Source organism: Kogia breviceps, chromosome 2, assembly GCF_026419965.1.
Source record: "Kogia breviceps isolate mKogBre1 chromosome 2, mKogBre1 haplotype 1, whole genome shotgun sequence".
NCBI lineage: Eukaryota > Metazoa > Chordata > Mammalia > Artiodactyla > Physeteridae > Kogia > Kogia breviceps.
In genome coordinates this window covers 34797155-34824096 of record NC_081311.1, presented here as the reverse complement: position 1 = coordinate 34824096, position 26942 = coordinate 34797155, and the positions used below count along the sequence as shown (strand labels likewise).

Genomic DNA, 26942 nt, shown 5'->3' with positions numbered 1-26942 from the left:
TCTGTTCCAGGATCTAATCCACAATCCCACCTTGCATTTAGTTGTCATGTGTCCTTAGTTTCCTCCAATCTGTAACAGTTCCTTGGTCTTTCCTTGCCTTTCATGACCTTAACATTTTTAAGCAGTACTGCTCAGTTATTTTATAGAATGCCCTTTATTTGGGCTTGTCTAGTGTTTTCTCATGCTTAAATTGAGCTTCTGTACTCTTAGAAAGAATACCCCAGAGGAAATATGTCTTTCTCAGGGCATCACATCGGGGGCACATGATGCTGTTACGCTGTAATACTGGTGATGTAAACACTGACCACATGGTTATAGTGCTGTCTGCCAGGGGACTGTTTTAATCTTTTGGTTATAATTAAGTAACTCATATATGCTCTACAAGCAATTAGGAAAAGCCACCCCACCAATGCCTTCTTTTCCCATTATAATTTTAAAATATTTACTTTGGAGGAAATACTTTGAGATTACACCAGTATTTTGTCCTTACTTAACTTTTACCCACTAATTTAGCATCCAATGGTGGATATTGCCTGTATCAATTATTATTATGGAATCCTAATAGTGAATTTTCTATTCCTCTCATTACTTTTACATGTACTGATTTAATTCTTCAGTAAAGAAGAGTTGTCCCTTCTCCATTAGGACACCATACTAATAAATGCTACAATGGATGCTAAAATTAGTGAATAAAATTTAAAGAAAGACATAGGAAGGGAATTAACAAATGCTTACTATGCATCAGGCATTTTATAGATGTTATCTTATAAACTATAAATTATGTGCTATTATCCCCATTTTAAAGGTGAGAAAACTGAAGTTAAGAAAATTTAAGTTTCTTGTCCAAAGTCATCAAGCTAGTAAGTGGCAGAGCTGCATGTGAATCTTAGTCTAATTCCAAAATGCAAACCCATCCCACTCCACTGTACTGCCCTAGAAGTTCCCTTCACTAGACCCCTCAGCTCTCTCTGCAAACTTCTATAACAATACTCAGTCTCTTGGCCTCTACAAAAAACAATCTGTTTTACATTTATGCTTTGCCACTAGACTGGAGCTCCTTGATCCAAGAAACCCCACCTAATTGATCATTTTTTAATCTCCAGCACCTGCAGTCTGGTGCCTGGTGCATAGCAGGCAGTCAGTAAATGCTGTTGGACCGCACTGAATTCTGAGGTTCTTGCTACCCTGGCACCTGGATAGCTGACAGACGTAGAGTCACGGGGGAGCCAGCCTCTCATATTGAGCTGTCTCCAGATTAAGCCATGTTGGCATTACCAGATTATTGATGAATATATATATCAAAACAGAATGATTATTAGAGCAGAAAATTTCAACCGAAAAAGTGCTGACTTTCTCTTTATAAAACACATTTTAGGAAGGCATCACATGCCTATGTGAAACTTTAGCACTAATTCTGCTTACAATTCATATACCATCTGACCCAGAATCTAACAAAGGGGGTGGGAATCCCCAAATCTCTGCTTTTGGATCATGCTGAATGCAGGTTCGGTCTCTTGAAAATGTATTTAAAATCAATTATGTGGTATTTTTTTAAAAAGGTAAAATTCCGGCTTGTTACAACCAGATGTGACTCATAATCATTTTGCAAAGAAAGGTGTATTAACTGTCCAGATTAAAAACGTATCTGTTCTAGTTAATGAATTTTATAATCTATATGCCTACTCAACCAATAAAATAATGACCTTCAATACTTTGCTTTGTCACTAAAGTCATCAAAGGCATAGCGATACATAATAAGGACTTGTCATAAAAGATCATTAAAAATTCAACACTTCTTTTTTCTTATTGCTGAGCATGTAGGAAGAAAGATTAATTGGTAAAGTAATGCTGAGAAGTGGAAAGATAAAACAATAATAAAGGATAGTATTGGTCTATATTCTTTCCAATGAAACAACCCTGAAAGTAATTTCATTCCACTGAATAGACATTCATTAGACACATAATGAGGGCATAATATACTAGATACTAAATAAAGAGGATAAAAGGAAGGCATAATTCACTGCCCTTGAGGAATTTAGGACTTTAAAGCAAAACCTCTGAAAACTAGATTTAAGGTTTTAGGAAAAAAGCAACAAAAGATGACTCTTTTAGGCTTTAATAGTTTCCATTTTTTAACCAAACTGAATAGATCTAAAAATGCCTAAGCATTCTTTCTGTGTGATAAGACTTTCAAGCTCAGCCCTTTATTCCTTTTCTGAAAACTTCAATACTAACAAGGTAAGTGCTTGGGTCAAAACACTGTCATCTGCAGAAATCTATGAACAGTAGTAACTGACTGTTGTGGGTCCCAGGTTGAAAACAGCAAATGTGGTTAAACTGCCTGAATATAAAAGCCACTTCAAAGGCCACCACTGCTTTCTTTTCTTTTTTCTTTTCTTTCTTTCTTTTCTTTCCTTCCTTCCTTCTTTCCTCCCTCCTTCCCTCCCTTCCTTCCTTTCTCTCCTTCCTTCCTCCCTCCCTCCCTTTCTTTCTTTCTTTCTTTTTTTGCGGTATGCAGGCCTCTCACTGTTGTGGCCTCTCCCGCTGCGGAGCACAGGCTCTAGACGCACAGGCTCAGCGGCCATGGCTCACGGGCCCAGCCACTCCGCGGCATGTGCGATCCTCCCGGACCGGGGCACGAACCCATGTCCCCTGCATCGGCAGGCGGACTCTCAACCACTGCACCACCAGGGAAGCCCCCCACCACTGCTTTTGTAAAAACAAAAACAAAACCAAAAAAAACAGTACGCACAGCTGGCTTTAATGGAACTACAAGTTATTAGAAAGCATAAACACTAGGTGATAGGATAAACCAAAATGATTTTTAAAAAGAATGAAGAAAGCATTAGGCTATAAGTAGAAAGAGTCTCACCATCCAGGGCTTCTTTCAATTCATCTTTAGTCCAGGCCACTTCAGTCATCAGCAAGCGGAGGTAGTACATGGCATGCTGGTGAGGCTGTTCAGCTCGGAAATTGTTAAGAGATCGCATATACTAGTGAAGGGAGATGTGGGTTTGTTAATTTTATCAATCTTTTAAAAATCATTTCAAAAGGTCAGCTATAATCAAACTTCATTTTGCCTAAATGATGTGTTAAATGGGACGCAGTGATATCTGCTTCATCCTCCTTTTCGAAGTTATGTAATTTAGAACGGGACTTACTCCTCTCTCCCTTCTGATACTTAAACTAAAGAGCATGCTTTTTCTTTCTTTTTTTTTGAAGTCTTATTTTTTTTAAAGTAATTTTTTTGTTTTTTGGCCCCATAATTAAGAAATGTAAAGTTAAAGTTAAGAAATGTAAAATGTAAAATTCTGAGAACAGAACTTCAATTAAATTCAATTAAAATATATGTTCCTTATAACACCAGAAATAGTATCAGGAGTGAGGTGTGTACACTAAGTCTTAAAAATGATTGCGGACTTCCCTGGTGGCGCAGTGGTTAAGAATCTGCCTGCCAGTGCAGGGGACATGGGTTCGAGCCCTGGTCCGGGAAGATCCCACACGCCGCGGAGCAACTGCGCCCATGAGCCACAACTACTGAGCCTGTGCTCTAGAGCCCGTGAATCACAACTACTGAGCCCGTGTGCCACAACTACTGAAGCCCACGTGCCTAGAGCCCATGCTCTGCAACAAGAGAAGCCACCGCAATGAGAAGCCCGCACACCGCAACGAAGAATAGCCCCCGTTCACTGCAACTAGAGAAAAGCCCGTGTGCAACAACAAAGACCCAATGCAGCCAAAAGTAAAAAAAAAAAAAAAAAAAGATTGCATGTTGTATTTTCAAAAGTAGTTTTGTTTTGTGTTGTTTTTTTTTGCCATACTGCATGGCATGAAGGATCTTACTTCCCTGACCAGTTATTGAACCTTTGCCCTCTGCAGTGGAAGCTTGGAGTATTAACCACTGGACCACTAGAGAAGTCCTGAGCAAACTTTTTCTTTGTCCAGGCTGCTGCTTTACCCCCAGCATCTGACATGTACTCTAAGTACCTTCACTACGGGATCTCTTTCATCCCTCAGAAAGTTATCCCCAGTTTTCAAGGCCTCCATCTCTTGGCATCCTTTAATTCTTCACCATAAGGTCATCCCAAAAGTCTCTCTTAGCAAGCAACATGGATATGTATATATATAAAATATTGAATCTTAATTTGAAAACTGATGATAATTTCTTTGGGTGTAAAATGAAGTTCACAGTTTGGCTTTTAAAGTAGCTATCCATCCCATATTTCCATTACTGGACCAACCATGAGTTGAATTTAAGTGGAAGATACATCAAGCCTAAATAGTCTGCCCTAATGTGACAAGGCTGTCATGGAAGGCTGAGGTCCCTGCCTGCAGAATAGAGTGTTCATTTTCCCCCCCCTTTTAATTAATTAGTTAGTTAGTTAATTAATTATTTTTGGATGTGTTGGGTCTTCGTTGCTGCACATGGGCGTTCTCTAGTTGCAGCGAGCAAGGGCTACTCTTTGTTGCAGTTCATGGGCTTCTCACTGCGGTGGCTTCTCTTGTTGCAGAGCACAGGAGCTAGGCACGTGGGCTTCAGTATTTGTAGCTCACGGGCTCTAGAGCACAGGCTCAGTAGTTGTGGCGCATGGGCTTAGTTGCTCTGTGGGATGTGGGATCTTCCCAGACCAGGGCTCAAACCTGTGTCCCCTGCACTGGCAGGCGGATTCTTAAGCACTGAGGCACTAGGGAAGCTCTAGAGTGTTCTTCTTAAATAGAGGTTGGATGAAAACTTCAAGGAGTCCCTGAAAGCCACTAGGTCTACCTCAGGCTCCTCTCTGAAAGTCAGTGCTATCTTAGCTCTTAGGGCTTACAGAGAAGGGGGCCAGGTGTCCACCAGAGTCTCCCAGGCTTTCCTTCTGGATAGAATATAGGATTTAGCAAAGACAGGATAAAATGACTGCCACAGGGTTATGAATGCTTCTTTTCCTCCTCACCTCTTTTTCAAAAATGTTCATAATGTGGTAATATCACCTTATGAATAAAAAAATTATAAAAATAAGTTGAGAAAACTTACTGCCTCTTTGATAATTTCAAATCGTTTTTCATCAATCTCAAAGGTAGCCATTTTCTCAATGATCTTCTTTAGCAAAATTGGCTGCTTGTCATTATAACCTTTCACCGAGAGCTACGGAAAGAGTTCAGGATATTAAAAGTCTAAAATTAACATGAAACAACTTCAACTTGACTTTAAAACATGTAGAAAATCCCCAAACCAGGTGTATCAAAATAAAAATAAAACAAGAAATTAAATGAATTTCATTTCTCATAAATATAGTTCAACACTTAGGAAGATAACATTGACCATCTTTATTTACTAATATCCAAAAGCATATCCTTTTCCTAAACAAAAACAATAGCAGGAAAACTTACCTGGTGCCAAACTATGGCAGTACACACTATATATCATCAAAATTCAAGTTCTCATTAAATCAAAATTAATTATAGAATGTGTTTTAAATTTAACCTTCAAAAAGAATTTCTAAAGAATGGCAGGCTTAGGATTTTTTATAGTTGTGTTAAGAAGGTAAAAATCATAGGGGAGGGTTACCTAGCAAACTACTGGATATGTCCCCAAATTGTTTATATTTAAATATTTTAAAAAATCATCTTTTAAGAGATCAGGAAGCCCCAATTTTGTATTATATGGCATTTTGCCACTTTTCTTGTTCAATGTTGCCCAATAATGGTCCATAGGTCTCACTACTTGCTTGTTTGATGAGTTCTGCTGATGTACCAAAAGCCAGTGGCAATACTGGCTGTGAAGTAAGGGTACACTGTATGTACTGTCTGGATTTTGCCTTAGGACAATTTACTTTAATAGTTTCTGAAAGCATAACATTTTGAAAAGCAGGGGAAGCCTATTATCACATTTCCTACTATTATACTGCCACATGGTGGCACCCACAGAAGTAGAGGATACACTGCAACTAGAATATCTCTGGACGCCTCTACCTTATGAAAATTGATAGGCAAGAATCTCAGCAGGAGTGAAGGTCACTGCCCATGGAAAGCACATCATGTAGCGTGGGAACTAGACTGACAACTAGCAGAAAGCCCATTTTGTCACAAATTAAAAATTATTTATTTTAATGGTGATATGCTACTAAAACTCAACAGCAGCAAAAAATAAACCATAGATTATTACTTTGCTATTTGGATTTTATTTTGACCCCTGAGCTTCAAATTTCCCTGGACTCTGAGAATAGTTAGGTTATATACATTCTTATACATTAAACAAAAACTACCAGAAAAGTTACTTGTGTGAAGAAAGTCAATGCAAAATAAATAAAATTTAAAAACCCTAAAACCTTTTGTATAGACTTAGAAAGAGTACACAGTGCATGCTCTCATTTTAGTTGTTATGAAGACATACAATATATTTTTAAGCAAAGTGAAGATGAATGTGTGCCAGAAGAGGGATGTTAATTTGGAAATGAGATATAAGTTTGGAAACATAACAGAAACAGTTTCAAAAGAAAGGATCTAGTTATTTCTTGGGATGCATTTAATAATGTTTATCTTAAAACACACTTAAAAGTAGTTAATGGTACATGCTACAAAATAAATTAAATGAAAATATCAGACGTGTTTGAACACAGGAGCTTTCCACTACTGTCAGCAGAAATAAAGAAGCGTATAATATAAGTAAAATTCAGCACCACAACAGTAACTATGGGTATCTTTCACTTACAGATGTTAATATATTCAAATACATGGAAAGAACAACATGCTTTCAGGATTAATATGTTAAACATTTCAAGCAGAGGAACATGCAAATATATGTAGCACAAATACATGTTCACAAGATGCACTAAACTCTACTAAATCATTTGTTAGTGAAACTAATACTAACTTGAGTTCTTCAATCATTAAAAAAGTGCAAGGAAAAAAACCCATCAATCTTCTTGTTTTAAAATGCAGAAGTTAATAGTTTTCCCAAACTCAACATAATGCTTAAATGGTGTGACGCCTTTTCTTTCGTTTTCATTTTACTTACAAGTATTGCATTCATTCCTGATGCAATGCCATAGCTCAAACCTGAGAGGCGTGCTGCATATGTATACTCTTTTAAATCATCCTTCAATAACCTGATAAACAGGTATGTCATGTTGCAATGGAGAGGATCAGCATAAATGTAGCGACTAACAAAAAGAAAAACAAAAGAAATGCTTTGATACCTCAAGCAGTGGCATGGTAATGAAGAAACATGACCGAAGAGTATGAATATGCAGCCTCATGATCTGAATTTCTAGGGAAATAGTATAGGCCAACCTTTTGTTTTACAATGGCAGGAAGACTTCATTCTCTGTTGTCAAAGACCAAGACTTCAGATACAGAATGGGAGAGAGCTAAACCTAAATCAGGGTCCAATTTTGTTTTGGGGAGAAAAATATGACAGTCTGATGAAAGATGTTTAAAAAAAAGAAATCAAGGAAAATTTGCATAATATGAATGGTATATTGCTGAATACTTAAGAGTAAGAGCTACCTTAAAAATTAAATGATGCGAAAATATGATTAGTCACAAAAAAAAGAAATTAAACTCACACCCTCAATCAAAAATGCTTCCAGCAAATCAATATAAAAAATGTTGATGAGTGGAAGGCTCTAAGACGTGGGTACTTACATACATCCCATAGATGGTATTTTGGAGGTCATAGCTCAAGCCTGCTAGCTCTGCTGCATATGCATACTCGTTGAGTGAGTCTTTGAGGAGCTCAAGGTACAAATAGGCCATGTTACAGTGCAAGGGGTCCACATAAGCAAATGGGCTGGAAGAAAATGTTGACAGTAAAATAGCTGATTTATTACTTCCCAATGTGATATGGCCTTTCGAGATGGATCAAGGAACTGAACAGGGGTTAAAATAACTTCCTGAAGATACACTTTGAATTCCTGAATCTGACTCTCCTCATGAGGAAAAAAACAAGATGTTTAAAAAAGAAGCTTGAAATATGCCATGCGTGCTGGTAGTGGTGAAGAGAGAGAAGGAATTGCTTAGCCCAGATGGCGTGGTAGAACTGACAAGTTAGAAACACTGGGTAGGTAAGGAGGAGGAACAGGCCAAAACTCATGCCTACATTTAGGCTAATAGGAGAAGGCATGGCTGATAGAGCTGATACAGCGTGTGCATGTCCTCTTTCTCTCTCTAAGCAAGCCATACCCTTGGTGGACAGGAGGAAGAGATTGAGAAGTTTGTGTGCTATGATTATATAAACTTAAAAGGGAAAAACTGAGACTTGAAAGAGAAAAATTAAGACCTGTGAAAATGTTAGCTTATCTCCTGAGTTTCCTCCCAAACCAAGAGACTGGAGCACTGTCAGTAAAGTAACTGATAATCTCCATCATACAACTACAGCCAGAACTAGGAAAAAATATTAAAACAGGAAAATTTTTAAGTGAAAAAGAACAACAAAAGAGAGGAAATAATTACAGAGTGCAAGAGCTAAACAGGACCACAGAGATGACCTAACTTAAATCTTCATTTCCCAAATAAGAAGCATCATTTTCCTCATGTCACCTGGGCTAGTAGCAGCAGAGTTAGGATTCAGATTTAAGTCAAATGACCTATTCATTTGACTATGTGACACTGCTTACCTTTATGAGAAGTAAAAGATTCCTTCATTCAACAAATATGTACTACATTCTCACTACAGTGCTAGGCTCTTCTCTAGGTACTGGGAATAAAGAAGGAACAAATCAGGCAGAGTCCCTGACTTCACAGAGTTAAGAGCCTAGTTGGAAGAGACAAATAATACATTTAAATATGATACATCAGATGGTGATAGTGTTGTTATGGAGAAAAATTATGCAGGGTAAGAGGAATAGGAGTGATGGGTAGTGGGACGGGAAGACTGCTAATTTACATAAAATTATTAATAAATTAAATATTATTATTAAAATTATTATTAATTATTAATCAAGGCCACTTGAAAGGTGACACATCTGGGTTCAGACCTGAAGGAAGCAAAGGAGCAAGCCCTGGGGATATCTGGGTGGAGAACTTTCCAGGCTGAGGAAACAGCCAGTACAAAGGACCTGAGGTAGCCTCATGGCTTGGTTTGTTTGGTAGCAAATTAAAAGTTTCACTCTATCTATAGCACGATAAATATAACCAATGCACTAACATCAGAGCCAGAAATTTTATCAAAAACTGATAATTAAGTAAAAATAGGGGTAAAATGCTTAGCTACAGAGAATTAAAATCAAAGAGAAAATTCTAAAGCTATACATTCTCCACCTGGCAAATCTAAATAACACTCTGTCATTTAATTTTTTAAGTATTATACACGATGACAGACTTCCGTCTTTAGTCAAATAGAAGGAAGCAGTTCAGAAACTTACTAGCACAACTCACAAAAGCATCAAAACAAAAGAGAGTCCTTGAAAGGGTTCATCCCCACAGGCACGCTTAGGTGGAAGTGAAAAACTAGAAAAAAACGAATCTGGGAGCTCAAAGTCATATGGATCAAGCTCAAGTGTCCTAAAATGCTGCATCCGTAGCAGCTATGCTGGTGAATTGGAGAGGGTCCTAAACTAACTTAAAAGAGAACATGATTCAAGTGGAATGCTTAAATCCTTGTTTACTTGTTAATAACTTAAAGCATATTATTTTGTAACCAGATGTTACATGCTTAAATATGGATCAGAGTTTTAAAAACTGTACATATGCAAAATATTATCCTATTTCTGAAAAGATTAAAAGGACATACACAAACAGAAAATTTATTTAAGAACGTACAAGAAACCTAACAGTGTTTACCTCTAGAGAGAGCAGAACACGGAGAGGGACTGGTAGGAAGCAGACACTTTAAATTCTGAGCACTATGCTGGGCCATTCAGAGAACGCAAACATGTCAAACGGTCTCTCAAAAGGTATTCTGAAGCCAAATCATAGGAGCCAAATGGGGAAGTGTGACAAGCTGCTTACAATTTTATCACTCAGAACTATCAAAAAATAAAACCAGCTTTGTAATGCTCTCTACCAACAGAAAGCCATAATCACAAAGCCCATGTTTGATGTAAACAAACAAACAAAAAACAACACGAACAATCTCAGCGCAGCTCTAGATAATCTATGAATCTCATGCTATAAATAAACAATGTTTACATCCCTACAATCTCAACATACTTGTTCGTGAACTTTTAACTTCCTACTTAAGAGATTCTTTTTCTCTTTTCTAAAACATTTAAAACACATCCAGCTTTAATTTCATGCCAAGCAAATCAAATAAAAATTAATGAAAAAGTTGATCATTATATTGAACATTATTAAAAAATGATAGGTTTATTTTATAAACACAGACTACTGAATTTTAGAAATATAAAATTATAGAGTGCAAACTCACAAAGTAAAATTTGAATTGAGTGATAACATTATCACACAAATAAAAGGAGACAAACTAAAGATTTATACTGAGAAATCACTGCAATAGTAGCATTATTCATAAATTTTATTAAACATCTTCTACCAAGCCAGGAATAGAGAAAGCAATATCTGAGGGCTCCAGACAATTAAAAGGCTGGAAGGGATTCAAGATCATTTAGTAACTACTACCTCTTTTTCTGGGCAAGTTCCAGGAATACAAAACCAAAACCACAACAACAAAAAAAACCACTCCAAATTATTTAGTCTTTCTTCAGTGAAACTTCTGGTGAGTCTACAGCCTTCCCTTAACAGGAAGGAGCAGCCTTCCTTTGTCTAGGCTAAAAAACTCTTAATTCCTTTTATTTCCAGACATAGGTCCTTAAGGAAGCAAAGAAAACTTTCAGAAATGTAATTGTTGATTTTCATAGGAAGCTTTGTAGCTAGATTCATTTTACGTACCTGAAAAATTCAAAGTTGAGACAGGCCTTGGGCAAGAAAAACTTATCATCTTGTTTGAACCAGAGTTTGCTCATAGCTGTATCCTGTGATGGAGAAACAGTATGTTTAGGGAAATACAGGCACATTCGGCAAAAATCTTCAATCAAATCACTATTCAAGAGGAGGACAGAGGCAATAGCTGAGTTTTGTTCTGGAGAGACTGCTGTCCCATGGCCTTGAAGCATACTCAGAGGGTCAGCTGGTGGGAAGCTGGAGAGATGACTGGTGATTCCAGCAGTAGAGAGAAATCACCCTCTTATCAGCACCCTGGGTCAAAGAGATGGGGACACAGTGGAGGAAGAGACAGACAGGTGAAGCCAATACCAACTGTCCTGTCCCTGTCTTTCTGGATGCAGGGACACAGATGCAGGAGTCTTTGGGGTGTGTGTGTGTGTGGCAGCCAGCCACCAAAGTGGGCCACATGGATCCCTGCCTGCTGGAATTCACACCCTGGTGTGGTCCTCTCTCCTGCACTGGACCAGGATTGGTCTCTGTCTGACAAACAGATTATGGCAGACATGATGATACGACACTTCTGAGATTAGATTATAAAAGACACTTGGCTTCCACGTTGATCACTCATTTTCCCTCTTGGATCACTCACTTTGGGGTAAGCCAGCTGCCGTGTCACACAACTCTATGGAGAGGCCCATGTACTGAAGAACTAAGGTCTGCCCAAAGCCACACAACTTAACTTGGAATAGAATCCTTCAGCCCTAGTTGAGCCTTCGGATGACCAAAGTCCCAGCCCACAGCTTGACCATAACCTGAGAGACCCTGAGCCAGAACTACCCAACTAAGCTACTTCCACATTCCTGTCCCTTGGAAACTGCATGAGATAAAATAAGTGTTTGTGGTTTTAAACTGCTGGATTTTAGAGTAATTTGTTACACCGCAACAGATAACTAACACAGCCAAGGATGAACAAATAAGCCACTCCTTTGCCTCTCCACTCACTCATTCATAGTATATTTTAAAAAGTCTTAGGGACTTCCCTGGTGGTCCAGTGGTTAAGAATTCGTCTTCCAATGCAGGGGATGCGGGTTTGATCCCTGGTTGGGGAACTAAGACCCCATGTGCTGCGTGGCAACTAAGCCTATGTGCTGCAACTACTGAGCCTGCACGTCACAACTAGAGAGCCCATGTGCCGCAACTACAGAGTCCATGCACTCTGGAGACCGCATGCCACAACTAGAAAGAAGCCCACACGCTGCAACAAAGAGCCCACACACGGCAACAAAAGATCCCGCATGCTGTGAAGAAGATCCTACATACTAAAACTAAGACCTGATGCAGCCAAATAAATTTTTAAAAAAAGTCTTAAAGTTCACTTGAAACTCTGACAAGAGATATAAATGGTTTAATGTTCTCCTTAGTTTATGCTAAGATGGCCTATTTAAAACAAACAAAAAATAAAAATAGGAGAAGTAAATAAGCTTTCTCTTTGAATAACCTAACCTATAACTCATTAAAATGTCATTTTTAAAGAAAAATGATTGTCTCATTAATAATCTAGTTGCTTGAGATAAATTATATTTCATAGTCTTAAACACTAATTCTCATCTCACTGAGTTAAACTGAATGTTAGGTCATTTGAAGAAAAGGGAAAGAAAGATGTTTGTCTATGGTGGTTAAGTTTAGAGTTAGTTTTAAAGTTTAGAAAAGAGGATGTGCTGTAATAATTTGATCCATTTTTCTACACAATCTACCCAAGGTGTGAAATAATGACATGTAAAGAACATTCTGAAAAAGAAAACACCCTTCTCAATCACTCTTCCCACTGGCTTATAACTCCATTAACTTCATATAGTGCTCTTAAAATGAGAAAGAATTGTTTTTAAGGGCAGGAAATCCAACAGCTTCCCCTGGATATGCTCTCTTCCAGGCAGTAGAGATTCTTTCTTATCTCTAACTTTCATGATGCAGCATAAATCTACTTCCTTACTGGGTCTTCAGTGAACATGGAAAAAAGCCCGCTTTCAATAGACTTGTAGTTACATTCCAGACTTACTATTTTCTTGTCTGCAAAGAAAACAATTTCCTAGATTCTATGCTGTATAGTAGTTTTGTTTGTTTTAAAATGTCTAGCCTTTTAATATTTTTTGCAGTTATTCTCTCTGCAACTTTTCTGTTATCTATATGGTGTGAGCCCCGCAAATCAACAGAGTACCAAATGCAAGAAAACATCTCTCTAGTCCCTTCTATGAAATAGGTCTGTCCCCTAAATTTAATATCAATGATTCTAACATATTACCTTAATAAGAGAAGGGTATGGTGTTGCTTCTTTTTCTAATGATAAAATCTCAAAATTTGTAGGAATAAATTCATTCTTCGTTGGAAGTTTAAATTTCCCATTCAGATCAGCATTTTGCCATTTCTGGATGAATAGTGAAAACACACACACACACAAAAGCAATCAGAATCTGATTTAAGAGTTTAAAACAGTCACATTGCTTAATATCTAGGCAAATAATAAGAGAATAAATGTCACACAGCATTCTCTTCCATCACATATAAAAAGGCTACTCCCAAGATCTATCAATGACTTTCCATGAAACTTGAATTGGAACTAATCAAGGTTTTACACTTATCTATCTTTCCTCTTTACACATGTCTAAAACGACCAGCTGAGGTGAAGGAACAATCTGAGACTGTGGAACTGAGGCTAACTGGTCCATATGAAGATCATGTTTGCTCCAGCTCTTTAAAGAATGGAGAATAATCTGCACAGAGATAAATACCCACAACGGCTAGACAACAGGTCATTTAAAAGAGTTAAACTTTCAGCTACACTAAATTACTTGCATGTATGGCCTGAAAACTGGTTAAAGGGGGCTTCTCTGACTTCAGCACTTCTAAAGGCCTGGTCTACTTCTCTCCCAGACGACCACATGCATTTTCAAGTGGACCAATATTTCAAGCATAAGGTTAAGGACAAAGTTGAGATTTAAATCTGGACTGTGGGACAAGATCGACAAAACCTGCAGGTTGGACCTGTTCCATGGGCTACTTCCAAAAGCTAAGTGAGGCAGATCTCAGACCACGATCGATGAACTCTGATTTATAAGACTTTTCATTGTTTAAAAAAAAAAAAAAGCAACCAACTGCCAATGATTCTGGGTTCAGTAATTTGGTCTCCAACTGATGTGGCACAGCCTTGCAGCTCTTGTAGTTCTATTTTGGTCCCTGCATTTGTGTCTTTTGGCACTGGGATGGTGGGGATGTTGGCCATATTATTTACATGTAGCAACTTAAGTCCCCAGTATGGCTGAATCGTAGGGACTGGTAAACACTTAGCAAATAATTTCACTGATGAGCTTCCAGATCAATTTGTTTAAATTCCCATTTGGGACAGGTTTGTCATGGTCAGAATTTGGTGAACAGGGGTTTTCTCTTGTTTGAGGGTTAGTTCACACCCAGCACTAATTCATGGGAGATCAGCTTTCCTCACAGTTTAGTAAGATGGACATTTTCACATACTAAAGGGCTTCAGTCATCTCCTATGTGCTGTGAATATGTCAGAAAAGTACCAGTAATAATTTTTCTTTCTTAAACTACTTTTTTCTGTATCGTCATTACCCTGGTACATTTAAGAAATATCCATTACCCAAGTTTAACTAGAATTTAGTCAGAGCAAGGCTTTCTGGTGTCTCCCCATGAATAAAGGACACAGTCTCAAAGCTACACAGCCAATGAGAACCAAAAAAGAAAAAGTACTAGACAAGCAGCTAAGACTCACAAACAAAATCCTGACTTCTGACGAACGGGGTAACATACTATCTATACATACCTGTTTTGAAACAAATCATAATGACCCTATGTTGACAAAAAGAGCAATGATACAATATGAGGCATAAAATATAGCCCCTCCTAAAGTGAAGATGGTATGAATCCCAGAAATTTCTCCCCACCTGTGTTCACAGCAAGATTGTGAGCTCTCAGCCCTTGCATCTGTCTTTCAGGTTCTCTATTTCCATCTCTTCCTGCCTGTCTTGGTGCCTTTGCAACCCTGTGTACTTTGGACTTCACTGATCTTTGATCGTATGAGACTTGGAGTCTGCTTTACAGCCCTACTGGTCTGACAGACAGACGAGAAGGTGGCTACAGTATCATTTCTTCATGCAAAACCTAAGCTCCAGCTCTCCATCTCCCTGTTCACTCCTCTTGGGATGGTACAGACAGTGCTAGGCCATCACTCTCCACACTTTGGGCCGTGAATTGGTTGATCCAGGGAGCTCATATTCCTGTATGTCCCTCACACATCAGCTACTTCACAGATGGGTTAACCCTACCTTAATGACTTCATCTGGTACAGCTTCTTGTTTGTACTGGGTTCCGTACCACTCTTCTGTGCGATCAGTTTTTCCTTCAAAAGATTTGGAAACTATTGCAACCCTAGAGATAGATGGAAAAAAAAACCTATAAACTCATGTTGTATACATAAATTTATAGAATCTGACTCACGAAAATATAAATAATATCCAAGAATGTGTTGGGCCTCTACAACCCAGTAAGTTCTATGAGGCCTAGCTGAAACGGCAATCAATGTATGTATAGAAGTCTTTGATCATAGTCTCTGTTATCCTTTGGTTATAGCACATCATTTTTGGTATGAAAAACTGCTTGCAAGAAAGATTCTTGTTATGAATGCTTTTGACTAAAATCTTAAAAGAAGAGTAGCTAGGGAAAAAAGTGGAACCAGGTCAGTTGAAAAATAGTCCTTAAAGAAGCACAACAAAGTACTCCTTCCCAGGAACAGCTCAGGCCCCAGGGTTACAAGAATGGATAATAAAATTTGTTGGCTCATTCAGAGATCCAAGAGAAATTAAAAACACACTTTCATTATAACTTGCTAAGTTTATACTCTGTTATTTTTTTTTTTCCTGCCAGACACCACCATCAACCGTATGTACTACATGTACACTGGCCTTCCTGATGCTAGGGGAGACAGGGACAAGACCAAGAAAACATCTCTATCTTTCTCTGCTGGGGTAGCAGAAAGAGCACAGAAGAGAAGTCAGAGAAAAAAAAGTTCAGGGAGGGAAAGCAGAGGTAAAATAATGTCAAAAGATTATAAGCAGAGGAGCAAAAGAAGCTCTATACCAGTGGAGCTTCTGTCCCTGTGTGGATCATCATGGACAGTTCTGCCTCTGCTGCCTTTTAACTATCAAAGTTGTAATCATTTCACTCTGACTAGCAGGCTCAACCCCAGGCTGGGACCAATCCTACTTTGAATCTTGCAGATAAGAGTGCTAGGCCAATAGCTCAGAAGGCTTGCCATGCAGTCAGTCCTGTTATTGGTTTCACTTCTCCTTTATGTCCCAATTCAAATAACTAGGTTCATGTCTGTTCCTCCTTGTTCTCACTTGTCCTCCCAGAGGTTAGGTTCTAGTGTCTGAATGTCAGTCTCACAGCTGAAAGCCCACTCACTACTTGCAGTCAAAACTCCCCTCTACTGAACACCCATTAATTTTCAGAATCCTGATCTCTGTGTTCCAAACACCTGCCCATCGCTGGACCTCCCCAATTTCACTGCCTGACTGTCTGAACCACCATCTATTCCTCATTCATTCTAGATAAAATACTCTACCCGGCTAGCTAGACTTGGCTTTCTCACTTGCTTCAGGGTAGATATCATAAGCAATGTGACTCACCTATCTGTTAGAATGACTGACTAATCTTCCAGTTTAAGGTGTTCCTGATCTGGCCTAGCTGACACTGACCACTATCAGTTCTAGAAAACATGCTAAATAAGAATATGTTCGACAGAAACATACAGAAGAATCATAGGGGTTAACAGATGAAAGAGTTCTGTTATTGTATCTAGAAGAAGTGATACATGTTGGCTATTTGAAAATCCCTTATGAGGGGTATGTGTAGTGTATACAGAACGCACATGGCCACATGAAGGGTATGTGATATTTCTTAAGGGCATTCACTCAAATACATGACAGAGCCAGCTAAGATTCAGTCATAGAAATTGCTTCTATTCCTATTGATTTTTCAAAGAATGAATGGATTGATTCTCAGGGAGACCTCGGAAAAACATGTTAGGAAGTAGAATTCCGTGGTAGAGAGGTGGTATTCCATCTTCTCTTCCATGAGATGCTTGATTTTGGAAGTTTATTACATAGATGGCTCTGGTTTCCCTGAGTGACAGCCCATGAATCAGAATAATGAACAAGGGATGGATTACAACTTGTGAAGACTGGAGCATTCATTTGGCAGTGGACTTGCCCGCTGGAACAAGAAAACTTTAAACTCAGTTCTGAGAGAGAAAGTGAAGAAACTCGGGCAAAGCTATATCCAATGCTCTGGAGGATGACTATACGACCCAGAAGGAAGCAGGCCCTGGAGGCTGTCCAGTAACGCTCAGATTAAAAAAGGAGGAGAAGGGAGATTTATTAGTTACAATCCTAAGGGGTCTAGATAGTTAGATACCAAAGTAAAGTGTATGGGATAACAGTTGACATGTTACCATAAGGAAGTAAATATGAAGTAGATAAGCATAGCTCCTCAAATCAGGGAAATATCCAATATTGGCCTAACAAAAAGAGATACCTTTGCAGACCAAGAGTTAGTGTACCATCGAGGAATTCAAAACTGAAATACAATGGAAGAGTATGTAATTTCAAATAAATTACGAAGGGCGAATAACAGAAGAGACAGAGTAGACACATGTCAAATGTATACAGAAATCTATGAACCAGAGTGTGGAACCGTGAGAGCACGTGAATTAGGAGAAAAGGAGAAAAGAGTCACAATAATTGAGGTACACCACAGAGAGTTGCAGTATATTTAAGTGCAGACAATTCAGAAAAACTAGCACAGACACGGCAGCATCTTAGACTACCTGCTGAAAACCAAATTATACTAAAAAATAGTCTCCATGAGTTTTTTTCTTAAATATGTGTGTGTGTTGTGGGGTGAGGGGGGAATGCTACTCTTCAATCCCATCCACAAAGAACTGGCTACTGACATGGTCCTTAGAAATGTGAGAGGAAATGGCCCCTTATTTTCACACTGAAGCTTACAACAGTAAGAAAAGGAAACAGTGGGCTAGAATGAATGCTGACTGTTGACTTCCAGTCAGCCATTTAGAAATGTTCAGTGGGAATGAATAGCTGTTGCTGCTGATAGAATCCATTCAGAAATAATCCTGACTACAGACATTAAAAAGCAATATGGTTCCCCAGGAATGAATTCTCATGAGAACTTTGCAAATAATCCCTGAGAGAGAAAAGAGGGAAGACAGCCAAGAATGAGAAGAGGCTTCACTGGTAACCATGATAAACTAAAAAAGAATTAGTAGAATGTGCACAGATCTGGCCATGAGAAACTTGGATTCTGGTCGATACTGTGACTCACTTTCTTTGAGATCTTGCCAAAATCACAGTTAAGATCTAAATTAAGCAAGTCTCTGGGCTTCAGTTTCATTACTTTTTAAATAGGGATTCAAACGAGATGAACTCTGTCCTTCTACTAGTAGATTTCCAGAATATCATGCTATCAAATCATATTTTTAAAAGATATACAACAGAGGAAGAAAGAAGGCACAAAAAAATCTACTGATGACAGACTCTAAATCAAACTTAAAAAACAGTAAGGCTAAAGTGCTAAGAAATTGAAGTTCACGAAATGTGCTCAAAAATTTTTCTAAAAAAGGGTTTCTTAAAGTAAGAAGGAATCAAGAAAGGTTAGGCTGAAAGTTTAGAGAATTAAATCAGCTTGAATTCTGGGCAAGATGTTTTAAAACATAGTTCCTACCTGGCAGGAACTCATAATCCAATGAGACACATGACCTAAAGCAAAATGTGATATGCTAGGACTTCCCTGGTGGTGCAGTGGTTAAGAATCCGCCTACCAATGCAGGGGACACAGGACTGATCCCAGGTCCAGGAAGATCCCACATGCCTCAGAGCAACTAAGCCCATGTGCCACGACTACTTAGAGCCCGTGCTCTGCAACAAGAGAAGCCACCGCAATGAGAAGCCTGTGCACTGCAACGAAAAGTAGCCCCCGCTTGCCACAACTAGAGAAAGCCTGCACGCAGCAACGAAGACCCAACGCAGCCAAAAAATTAATTTATTAATTTAAAAAAATGTGATATGCTGATCCCATGTTAGCAGATACAGGACGTCATGGATCTTTAAAGTGCAAAGGTGGACCAAACAACAGAAAAAAGGAGTTGGAGCTCAGTATCGGCGAGTGAGTCAGCCGGGTGACTCAAATGAAGTCACATCTCCAACACAGATGAGTCACATTCTCTGATGCTTAGGCAACTAACAAATCCCAGCAGGATCACTGCCTATCACCTTCTATAATTAATGGATGACAGGAGAAGAGGCAGAAGACTGGAGATGGGCAAATGCTCTGATTTTCAGAAAGGAAAAGGAGTGTGGCCTAAAAACCATAAACCAGCGGATTAGGCACTGACCTCCTGACAAAATTCTACAGTCAACTGTCAGACTGTCAAACATCAGGACAAGAAGACAGTTATCACTGGGACCTACATGGATTTACCAAGAATAAGTCTTCCCAAATGAATGGATTTATTTATGACCTAAGCAAGGCATATGGCAAAAACTCTATAGCTGTATTTGTAGGTTTAAAATGGTAAAATGGGCACCAAATGATAGGATCAAAGAAGGTGGGTGATGATGATGAAATAGTAACAGGTAAACATCTTTGAAAAGGAAAATCAAAGTTTCAACATTGAAAAGAACTCTCTAACAATCAGAACTGGCAAAAATGGAACTGACTACCTTGGTAGTTAATGAGTTCCCCATCCTCGACGGAATTTAAGCGGAGGCTGGTAACTACTTGTTAGAGATATTGCAGAAGAGATATATACTTGACAGAGGTTGGATTAAATGATCTTTAAGGTTCCTTTCATTCCGAAGGATTTTCCTATTAATTTTCCTACCTGGTTGCAATGGTAAACTTGTCTCAGTGGGTATTAAAGAAAATAATCTTACCCTCCAGCAACCCCAATCTGGCTTGGCAGTTGGCATTATTATCCCAGGCTGTTCTGCACTATGTCACTGACTGCAGTTACAATTATAACAGCCACAGAGATCAATCCTATAGAGAAAAAGTGCTTTTTCGTTAAAGGGGAAGGTAGAGAGAAAAAGAGGTTCTCAACTCTAACTGCATAAGATATGGAATTTAGAAATAGGCAATTTAACAAAAGTAAAATGTATGCTCCAGCAAATTCACTCCTATAAAATGTTTCTGGGTCTGGGAATTCCGTGGCAGTCCAGTGGGTAAGACTGTACACTTTCATTGCCAAGGGTGCAGGTTCCATCCCTGGTCATGGAACTAAGATCCCACAAGCTGTGCAGTGAGGCCAAAAAAAAAAGAGAAAGAAAGTGTTGCAGGGTCAAATAACTGGATCTAGGGCTGCAAAAATTATACGAACATAATTAAATCATGATTTTTCTTGCCAAAAAAAGCACATCTTTGTTATATGATATAATCTTAAATAGGATTGCCTCGTATTTGTACAATAGTTTTCAACTTTGCTAAATCATTTGGCATCACATAGAAAGATAAAGCACTATTGCATTTTTCAGGTGGGTAATTTTCCAGGAAATTAAATGAGAGTAAGTGTTCATGACATTATATAACTTTTTACATGTCCCCTTTGCAGAATAATGAACTCTGAGGTTTCACATTAGTTATTCAATAAACACTGGTTAAAGGAAAAAAGTGATCTCTCCAAGACAGCATGACTAGTAGTGTTTACTGAGTTTTATGATTAAGTTTAAAGCTCTTTCTCCTCATTTTTATAGGTTTTGTTTTTAGAAGGTATATAATAAAATTCAACAGAATTTAGGTGGTTTTTTTTTCAGTACATATAAGCTACATTGAGGAAAATAGAAATATGTCAACTGTTTTACTTACTTTAAATGATTTAGTGTGTGTTCTATTTTTCCTCCTTGTATTTTAATCATCTAAGCAAATGCATAAATCACTTTAAGAACAGAAGTTCTTAAACCTGATGAAGTCCAATTTATCAATGTCCTATCTTTAATGGTTACTGCTTTTTATGTTCTAAAAAAATCTTTGCTTATCTCAAGGTTTTAAAGATATTTTCAAACTATATTTTCTCCTAGAAGTTTTCTAGTATGCTTTTATACTGAGGTCTATGATCTATCTCAAATTAATTTTTGTGAATGTTGTGAGGTAAAGGTCACATTTAATCGTTTTTTCCACATGGCTATGCAGCATGTGGAAGAGCATCATTTGTTGAAAAGACTTTCCTTTCCCATTTTAATTATGTCAGTGCTTTTGTCAAAAAAATCAACTGACCAATGATGAATGGATAAAGAAAATGTGGTGTATACATACTATGGAATACTATTTAGCATTAAAAAGGAAGGAAATCCTGTCACATGCTACAACATAGATGAACCTTAAGGATGTTATGCTAAGTGAAATAAAGACATGTTTCACAAGTCCATCTATATTAGGTATTTAAGTAGTCAAATTCACACAAAGAGAAAGTAGAACGGTTGTGAACAGGAGATGGTGGGGCTGGGAAGGGGTAAGAGGAGGAGTCGTTTAATGGGTATAGATTCAGTTTTGCAAGATAAAAAAGTTCTGGAGACGTTTCACAACAATACAAATATACTTAACACTATTGAATTGTACACTTAAAAGTAGTTAAGATGGGGACCTCCCTGGCAGTCCAGTGGTTAAGACTCCAGGCTTACACTGCAGGGGACACGGATTCAATCCCTGGTCTGGGAAGTAAGATCCCACATGCTGCGTGGAGTGGCCAAAAAAAGGTTAAGGTGATAAATATTACGTTATGTGGGTTTTTTTTTTACCACAATAAAAAAGAAATCAATTGATCATATATGTGTGGGCTTATTTCTAGACTCTGTTCTGTACTAATGATTTCTTTGCCTATCTTTATGCCAATACTACAATGTCTTCAGTACTGTAGCTTTATAATAAGCTTTCAAATCTGGCAGTTTTAAAGGAATACTTCTGTTACTGCAAGAGCTCCTCCAACTTTTGATCTCCTGGTTAACCACGGGTCAGTCAGAAGCATTCTGAGATTGTAATCCTTACTTCTACTTTAAAAAAAAGAGGGTGCCCTCACTTGCTTTTTAAGCCAGATAAGTGAGCTGACACTTCCAGTATTTGAGTAAGAATGAAGCCAGGTTAAGACGATCTATTACTATATTTTATTCATAATGAAATTATGATTATGTTAAAAAAAAGAATCTTCATGTGTTTGAGATATTGACTTAAAATAATCTAGAGTTGAGGGAAGGCTCTTCCCTGGTGGCACAGTGGTTAAGAATCCGCCTGCCAACGCAGGGGACACGGGTTCAATCCCTGGTCCAGGAAGATCCCACATGCCGCGGAGCAACAAAGCTTGTGTGCCACAACTACCGAGCCTGTGCTCTAGAGCCTGCAAGCAACAACTACTGAGCCCACGTGCCACAACTACTGAAGTGCACCTACAGCCTGTGCTCCACAACAAAAGAAGCCATTGCAATGAGAAGCCTGCGCACGACAACGAAGAGTAGCCCCCGTTCACCGCAACTAGAGAATACTTGGGCGCAGTAACAAAGACCCAATGCAGCCAAAAATAAATAAATAAATAAATAAATAAATAAATAAATAGAGTGGAGGGAGGATGAGTGAACAAGTGTGGGTAAAGATAAAGAAGACCGGCCGTGTACTGACTGTTGAAGTTTGGTACTGTTGCATTATACTTATTCTCTCTACTTTTGTAATCATGCTTGATAAAAACTTTGAAAGCACTTTATTCATAATTTCAAATTTTCAGATTCCAATCATTATTGAAAATTTAGTATGTAACAGTAAAATCTGTAGAGCAACTCACCGGACATTTTCTGGTCTGAGTTTATCGAGAACCATCTCTATTAAATCGGGTCTAAATTCTTCCAGTAAATATTCAGCTGTGAGCACTTCTTCTAGAGGATAATACTTTTTAAAAGGAAAATAAATAAATAAAATTTGCAAGGCTACAATAGAGTCTAACTTATTAAAGCAAACAGATCTCTAACATGTTAAATCCTCTATTTTATACCCCCCTCTTCCCTTCAATTAAATTTTAATTTAAATTAATTTAATTTAATTTAAATTTAAAATTAATTTAAATTTAATTGAGGGGAAATATTTCTGAATCTTTTCTCTTTCCTACCACACTTTAAGCAATTTCATATTGTGAAATGATTCTGCAGTTAATCCCTAAACACACTTACATTATAGAGAACAAAATCACATTTTTTCAGGGAAAAATGTGAGTAATACCTCTAGCTAAAACTGAGTACTTGTTAATAAAGAAAATTTGATGATTAAATGCTGACACCTGTAGGATTCTTAATATAAAGTACATACATTTTAATAAACAGAATTTCTACTCAAATTTCTATGAATGAAATCAGACAAGCATTTAGAAAGTTGCTGTGTAGGAAAAATGGCTTCTATTTTCAGTTAGTAAAGAAAAATAATGTAGAAGATGCTTTTTAGTACGAGCAACTTATTGAGATAGACTGATTCATTCATTCAACAAGTATATAAAGAACACCTACTCTGTGCCAGGCACTGTTCTAGGTGCTGCTGTGGATACAATGATAAGATAAGACAGATGATGTCCTTGCTCTCTAAGGAGCTTATATTCTAATTGGGAGGGAGGAGGACAACAAACAAACAAATACTGTCATTATAGTGATAGGTGCTATGAAGAAAATTTTAAAAGGGGCAGGTTCATGATTGGGAGGTCAGGGAAGGTCTCTCTGAGGGAGAAACATCTGAGTGGAGACCCAAATGATAGGAAGAACCTAGTCATGGAAGAACCATAAGTGTTCCAGGCAGAGAAAACAGCAAATGTCAGGGCCCTGAGAGGGAGGAGTAAACTTAATGCTTGAAGATTAGGCACATAGCCAGTGTAGCTGGAGTGGAGTGGAATTCAGTCAGAGAGAGGCTGGGCCCAGATTGCCATGTAGGTCAAGGTAAAAATTTAGATCTGTTCCAACGCTGATGGGAAACTTACTTGACACAGAGGAATGGAACAATCTGATTTGGGTCTTCAAAAGATCACTAAGGCTGGAAAAATAAACTAAGGTGGGGCAGCAGAAGGCAAACAGGGAACCCAGGTAAGAGACTGTGATGGTAGTCCAGGCAAGAAATGCTGGTATGGTAGCTCGTATGGTAGCTCATACGAGGGTGGTAGCAATGGAAATGGAGAAAAGTGGATGATTTATAGCTTTCACGTAAGTAGCACCTGATACATTGTAGAATTGAAAAATATTTAAAGCCAACAAGCAAAATGTCTATGAAATGAAAATATTACAGATGATGATTTTTAGGATGATGAAAATTAAGATTTAAAGAATGTCTTCACATCAAATTTTACCTGGTTGCTACAAAGTCTAAAGTTTTAGACTATACCTCAATTTTTATCAATTGTGTAGTAATGACAGTAATATTATTTATACAAGATCACTGAAATACTCTACATGCCAATGTATAGAGTAAAATAACAATAAACTTACATGCAATATTCCTGCAATCTTAGAGGTATAACCCCGTGGCCTCTCTTTATCTTTAAACCTAAAAGCAACAGCATTCAAGTCCTAAATGAAAAATTAAATCAATTAGACATAAGTCACCTATTATTTAGAAATACTTTTTGGGGGGGATTGGTTTGTACTATAGACTTTCTACTCCATATTTAACTATCACACTTTTTGAAAAAATGGCTATGCTCGATTTAGGAATGTACAGAACATGAATGAAAATAACAAACACAGAATATGATTTTGTTGAAACGATTAGTCAAAGAATTAGGAAAACTGTGGAGGAAGCTTGTGAGATCCAACAGTTGTATACATGATGATTTTGCTGACCCTTTCAGAGAACTGCAGCCTGATTAGAAGTTATTGTCATAAGTTTCACAAGCGGAGATTGTACCTTTAAACTTTTATCTATGTAAAGAGGTAATCTCTTATCCTAAAATACATTTCAGAGTCTTGATATTCCTTAATTATATAGTAGATATTTTTAAAAACTCTTAAAAGAAGGCTTTAACATTTAAAAGACAAATACCTTCTGTTTTATGCAAAAAAAGGCCAGTCTTTTCCATACATACGACAATAAAATAACTTTTAAGAACACAATCATATATATAACAATTCACTGTTTCTTTGAGAGTATGCTACAAATTTTTCTCACGAGATCTGAAAATGACATAGCTCATGCAACTTCAGGCCGGCAGACAATAGAGTAAGCTCTGATAGATAAAAGCTCAAGAAACTGCTGACTTTATTCTGAGGGATAGAAAAGCAATCTGATTTCTTTCCTTTTCCTTATATTTAAATTAATTCACATATATTTGTTTCTTGAAAAATTTGCTTAAGAAAAATTTTGGTGAAACAAAAGTACCTTGCACTCTTGGAAAACCCATTCTTGAGGTCCTTCTGCACGTAACTTCTGAATGTATTGAAACATGTGCAAAATTATATCTTCAACATGTACTGGAAAAAAGGGGCACAATTAAAAACCATTCAGTCCTCGAATCCTTCAAAGCAATGAGCTCACTCCTAAGGTAAAGTCAGGTAAGTAGAAGGTGGTCCCTCTTAGCGATGGAGTTCTCACCTCCCTGAGACTGGTTTTAGGGTCCCACATACATGCCCCTCCAGGATTTGGTATATGTGACTGAAGGGGCTTTGGGGTAGTAAAGGAGCAAATAAAAGGTCAAGTACACATTTTACAAGTGCAATGTAATGATCAGTTTTTAAGGAGGGAAAATCATCCATGAAATGAAGTTACACATGAAAAATACAATGGATAAAATGGTATGAATTAAAGTGTTTATAGCTTTACAGCAAAAAACAGATCCACAGCATAAGTTAATAAAAGTAAATCATAAGAAATCAATTTTCATTCAAAAACAAAAAGGTCAATACTTACATAATCCTTCCTCAGTCAAGTCCACATTAATGATAAAAAACATAAAACCTCGGGCTCCTTCCTTTTGCCCACCAACAAGAGTATTTACCCAGCCTGTAACATTCAAAGGAAATCAACATGATTGCATGTGTGTCTTCTTTTAAGACAAGGAATTAAAAAAAAATTCATTCTGTATGTTCATACAGAATGGCCCTCTTGCAGAAAAGACTGGAAAAAAAATCAGTTCAGAAAAGCACTGAAAAGCAGTTCAGACACTGCAAAAGATTCAAGTGATTTTTTTAGTTTGGGAGCTTTCCTTGGGACGCCTCAAATCATTTCCCAAATCAAGAGTAGACGACTGTGTTTAAGTGTTATATAAAAAGAGTCTGAATGGAGAGGAACCTTGGAAATCTATTGACTGATCCTAGTACACCCTTTGGTTTGATGGATAAGCGCAGGCAAATAAATATTTCAGCACATTTCACAGAGATGGTAAAGAATACCCAATGTGAGCTTTTACTTTTTTTAACCTCTATCTTATTTAAAACATGCACTACAACACCTTTTGAAATATGTAAACTTCACAGCTCAATACTGAAGGATAAAACAAATTATGGAAAAAGACAAAAACAAAAACCCCAAAGCAAAAAACAGAAGCGTACTAACAACCAACACATCACTCTCATCACCCTTAAATGGTATCATCTGAAAATGTTCCTTCACAAGAAAATATTTAGGAGAAATGAGAATCAGAGTAAAAAAATATGGTGGATGTGGGGTACTACCCTCAGAAGGTGGTGTCCAAGAGACTCACCCTTTGATTTAAGTTCTGATAACAGACTCCCAGGACCTTCATGTCCAATGAGATGACCAAGATAATGACCAGGATTTGATTTGTAGTATTTCTGAAGGTCAGGTATGGGAAATGTCACGTAAAGATTCCTAATGTCCTTAATGGGTACTATTTTGTAAAGTTGCTGGGGAAAAAATAAAACAAACAAATCACAAAAGGTTAGCTATGTACAACTCCTACTGAATAAAATACTTACAAACTATGAAGAATAGTGATTTTCCAAAAAAAAAATAAATAAATAACGATTTTCATGGAAAAATCCCAAATTCAGGAGAGAATCAAT

The 26942-nt window shown here is 37.7% G+C and overlaps 1 protein-coding gene across 10 annotated transcripts in view; it reads right to left on the bottom strand.

Annotated features, from left to right (window-relative positions):
• Positions 1-26942, bottom strand: part of IDE (insulin degrading enzyme) — a 116646-nt gene that overhangs the window by 16347 nt on the left and 73357 nt on the right. For 4 of the 10 annotated variants that reach the window (XM_059055440.2, XM_067025042.1, XM_067025043.1 and 1 more), the window contains 11 exons: positions 26621-26783; positions 25828-25920; positions 25300-25391; positions 24411-24491; positions 22736-22839; positions 15162-15264; positions 13124-13246; positions 10831-10913; positions 7630-7774; positions 5018-5128; positions 2873-2993 (listed from right to left, as the gene is read on the bottom strand). In XM_059055440.2, coding sequence (XP_058911423.1) covers positions 2873-2993; positions 5018-5128; positions 7630-7774; positions 10831-10913; positions 13124-13246; positions 15162-15264; positions 22736-22839; positions 24411-24491; positions 25300-25391; positions 25828-25920; positions 26621-26783 — 1219 coding nt within the window. Of the gene's footprint in view, positions 1-2872; positions 2994-5017; positions 5129-7000; positions 7146-7629; positions 7775-10830; positions 10914-13123; positions 13247-15161; positions 15265-22735; positions 22840-24410; positions 24492-25299; positions 25392-25827; positions 25921-26620; positions 26784-26942 lie in introns of all 10 variants that reach the window. The other 6 variants (XM_059055442.2, XM_067025044.1, XM_067025040.1 and 3 more) reach the window with 3 other exon arrangements.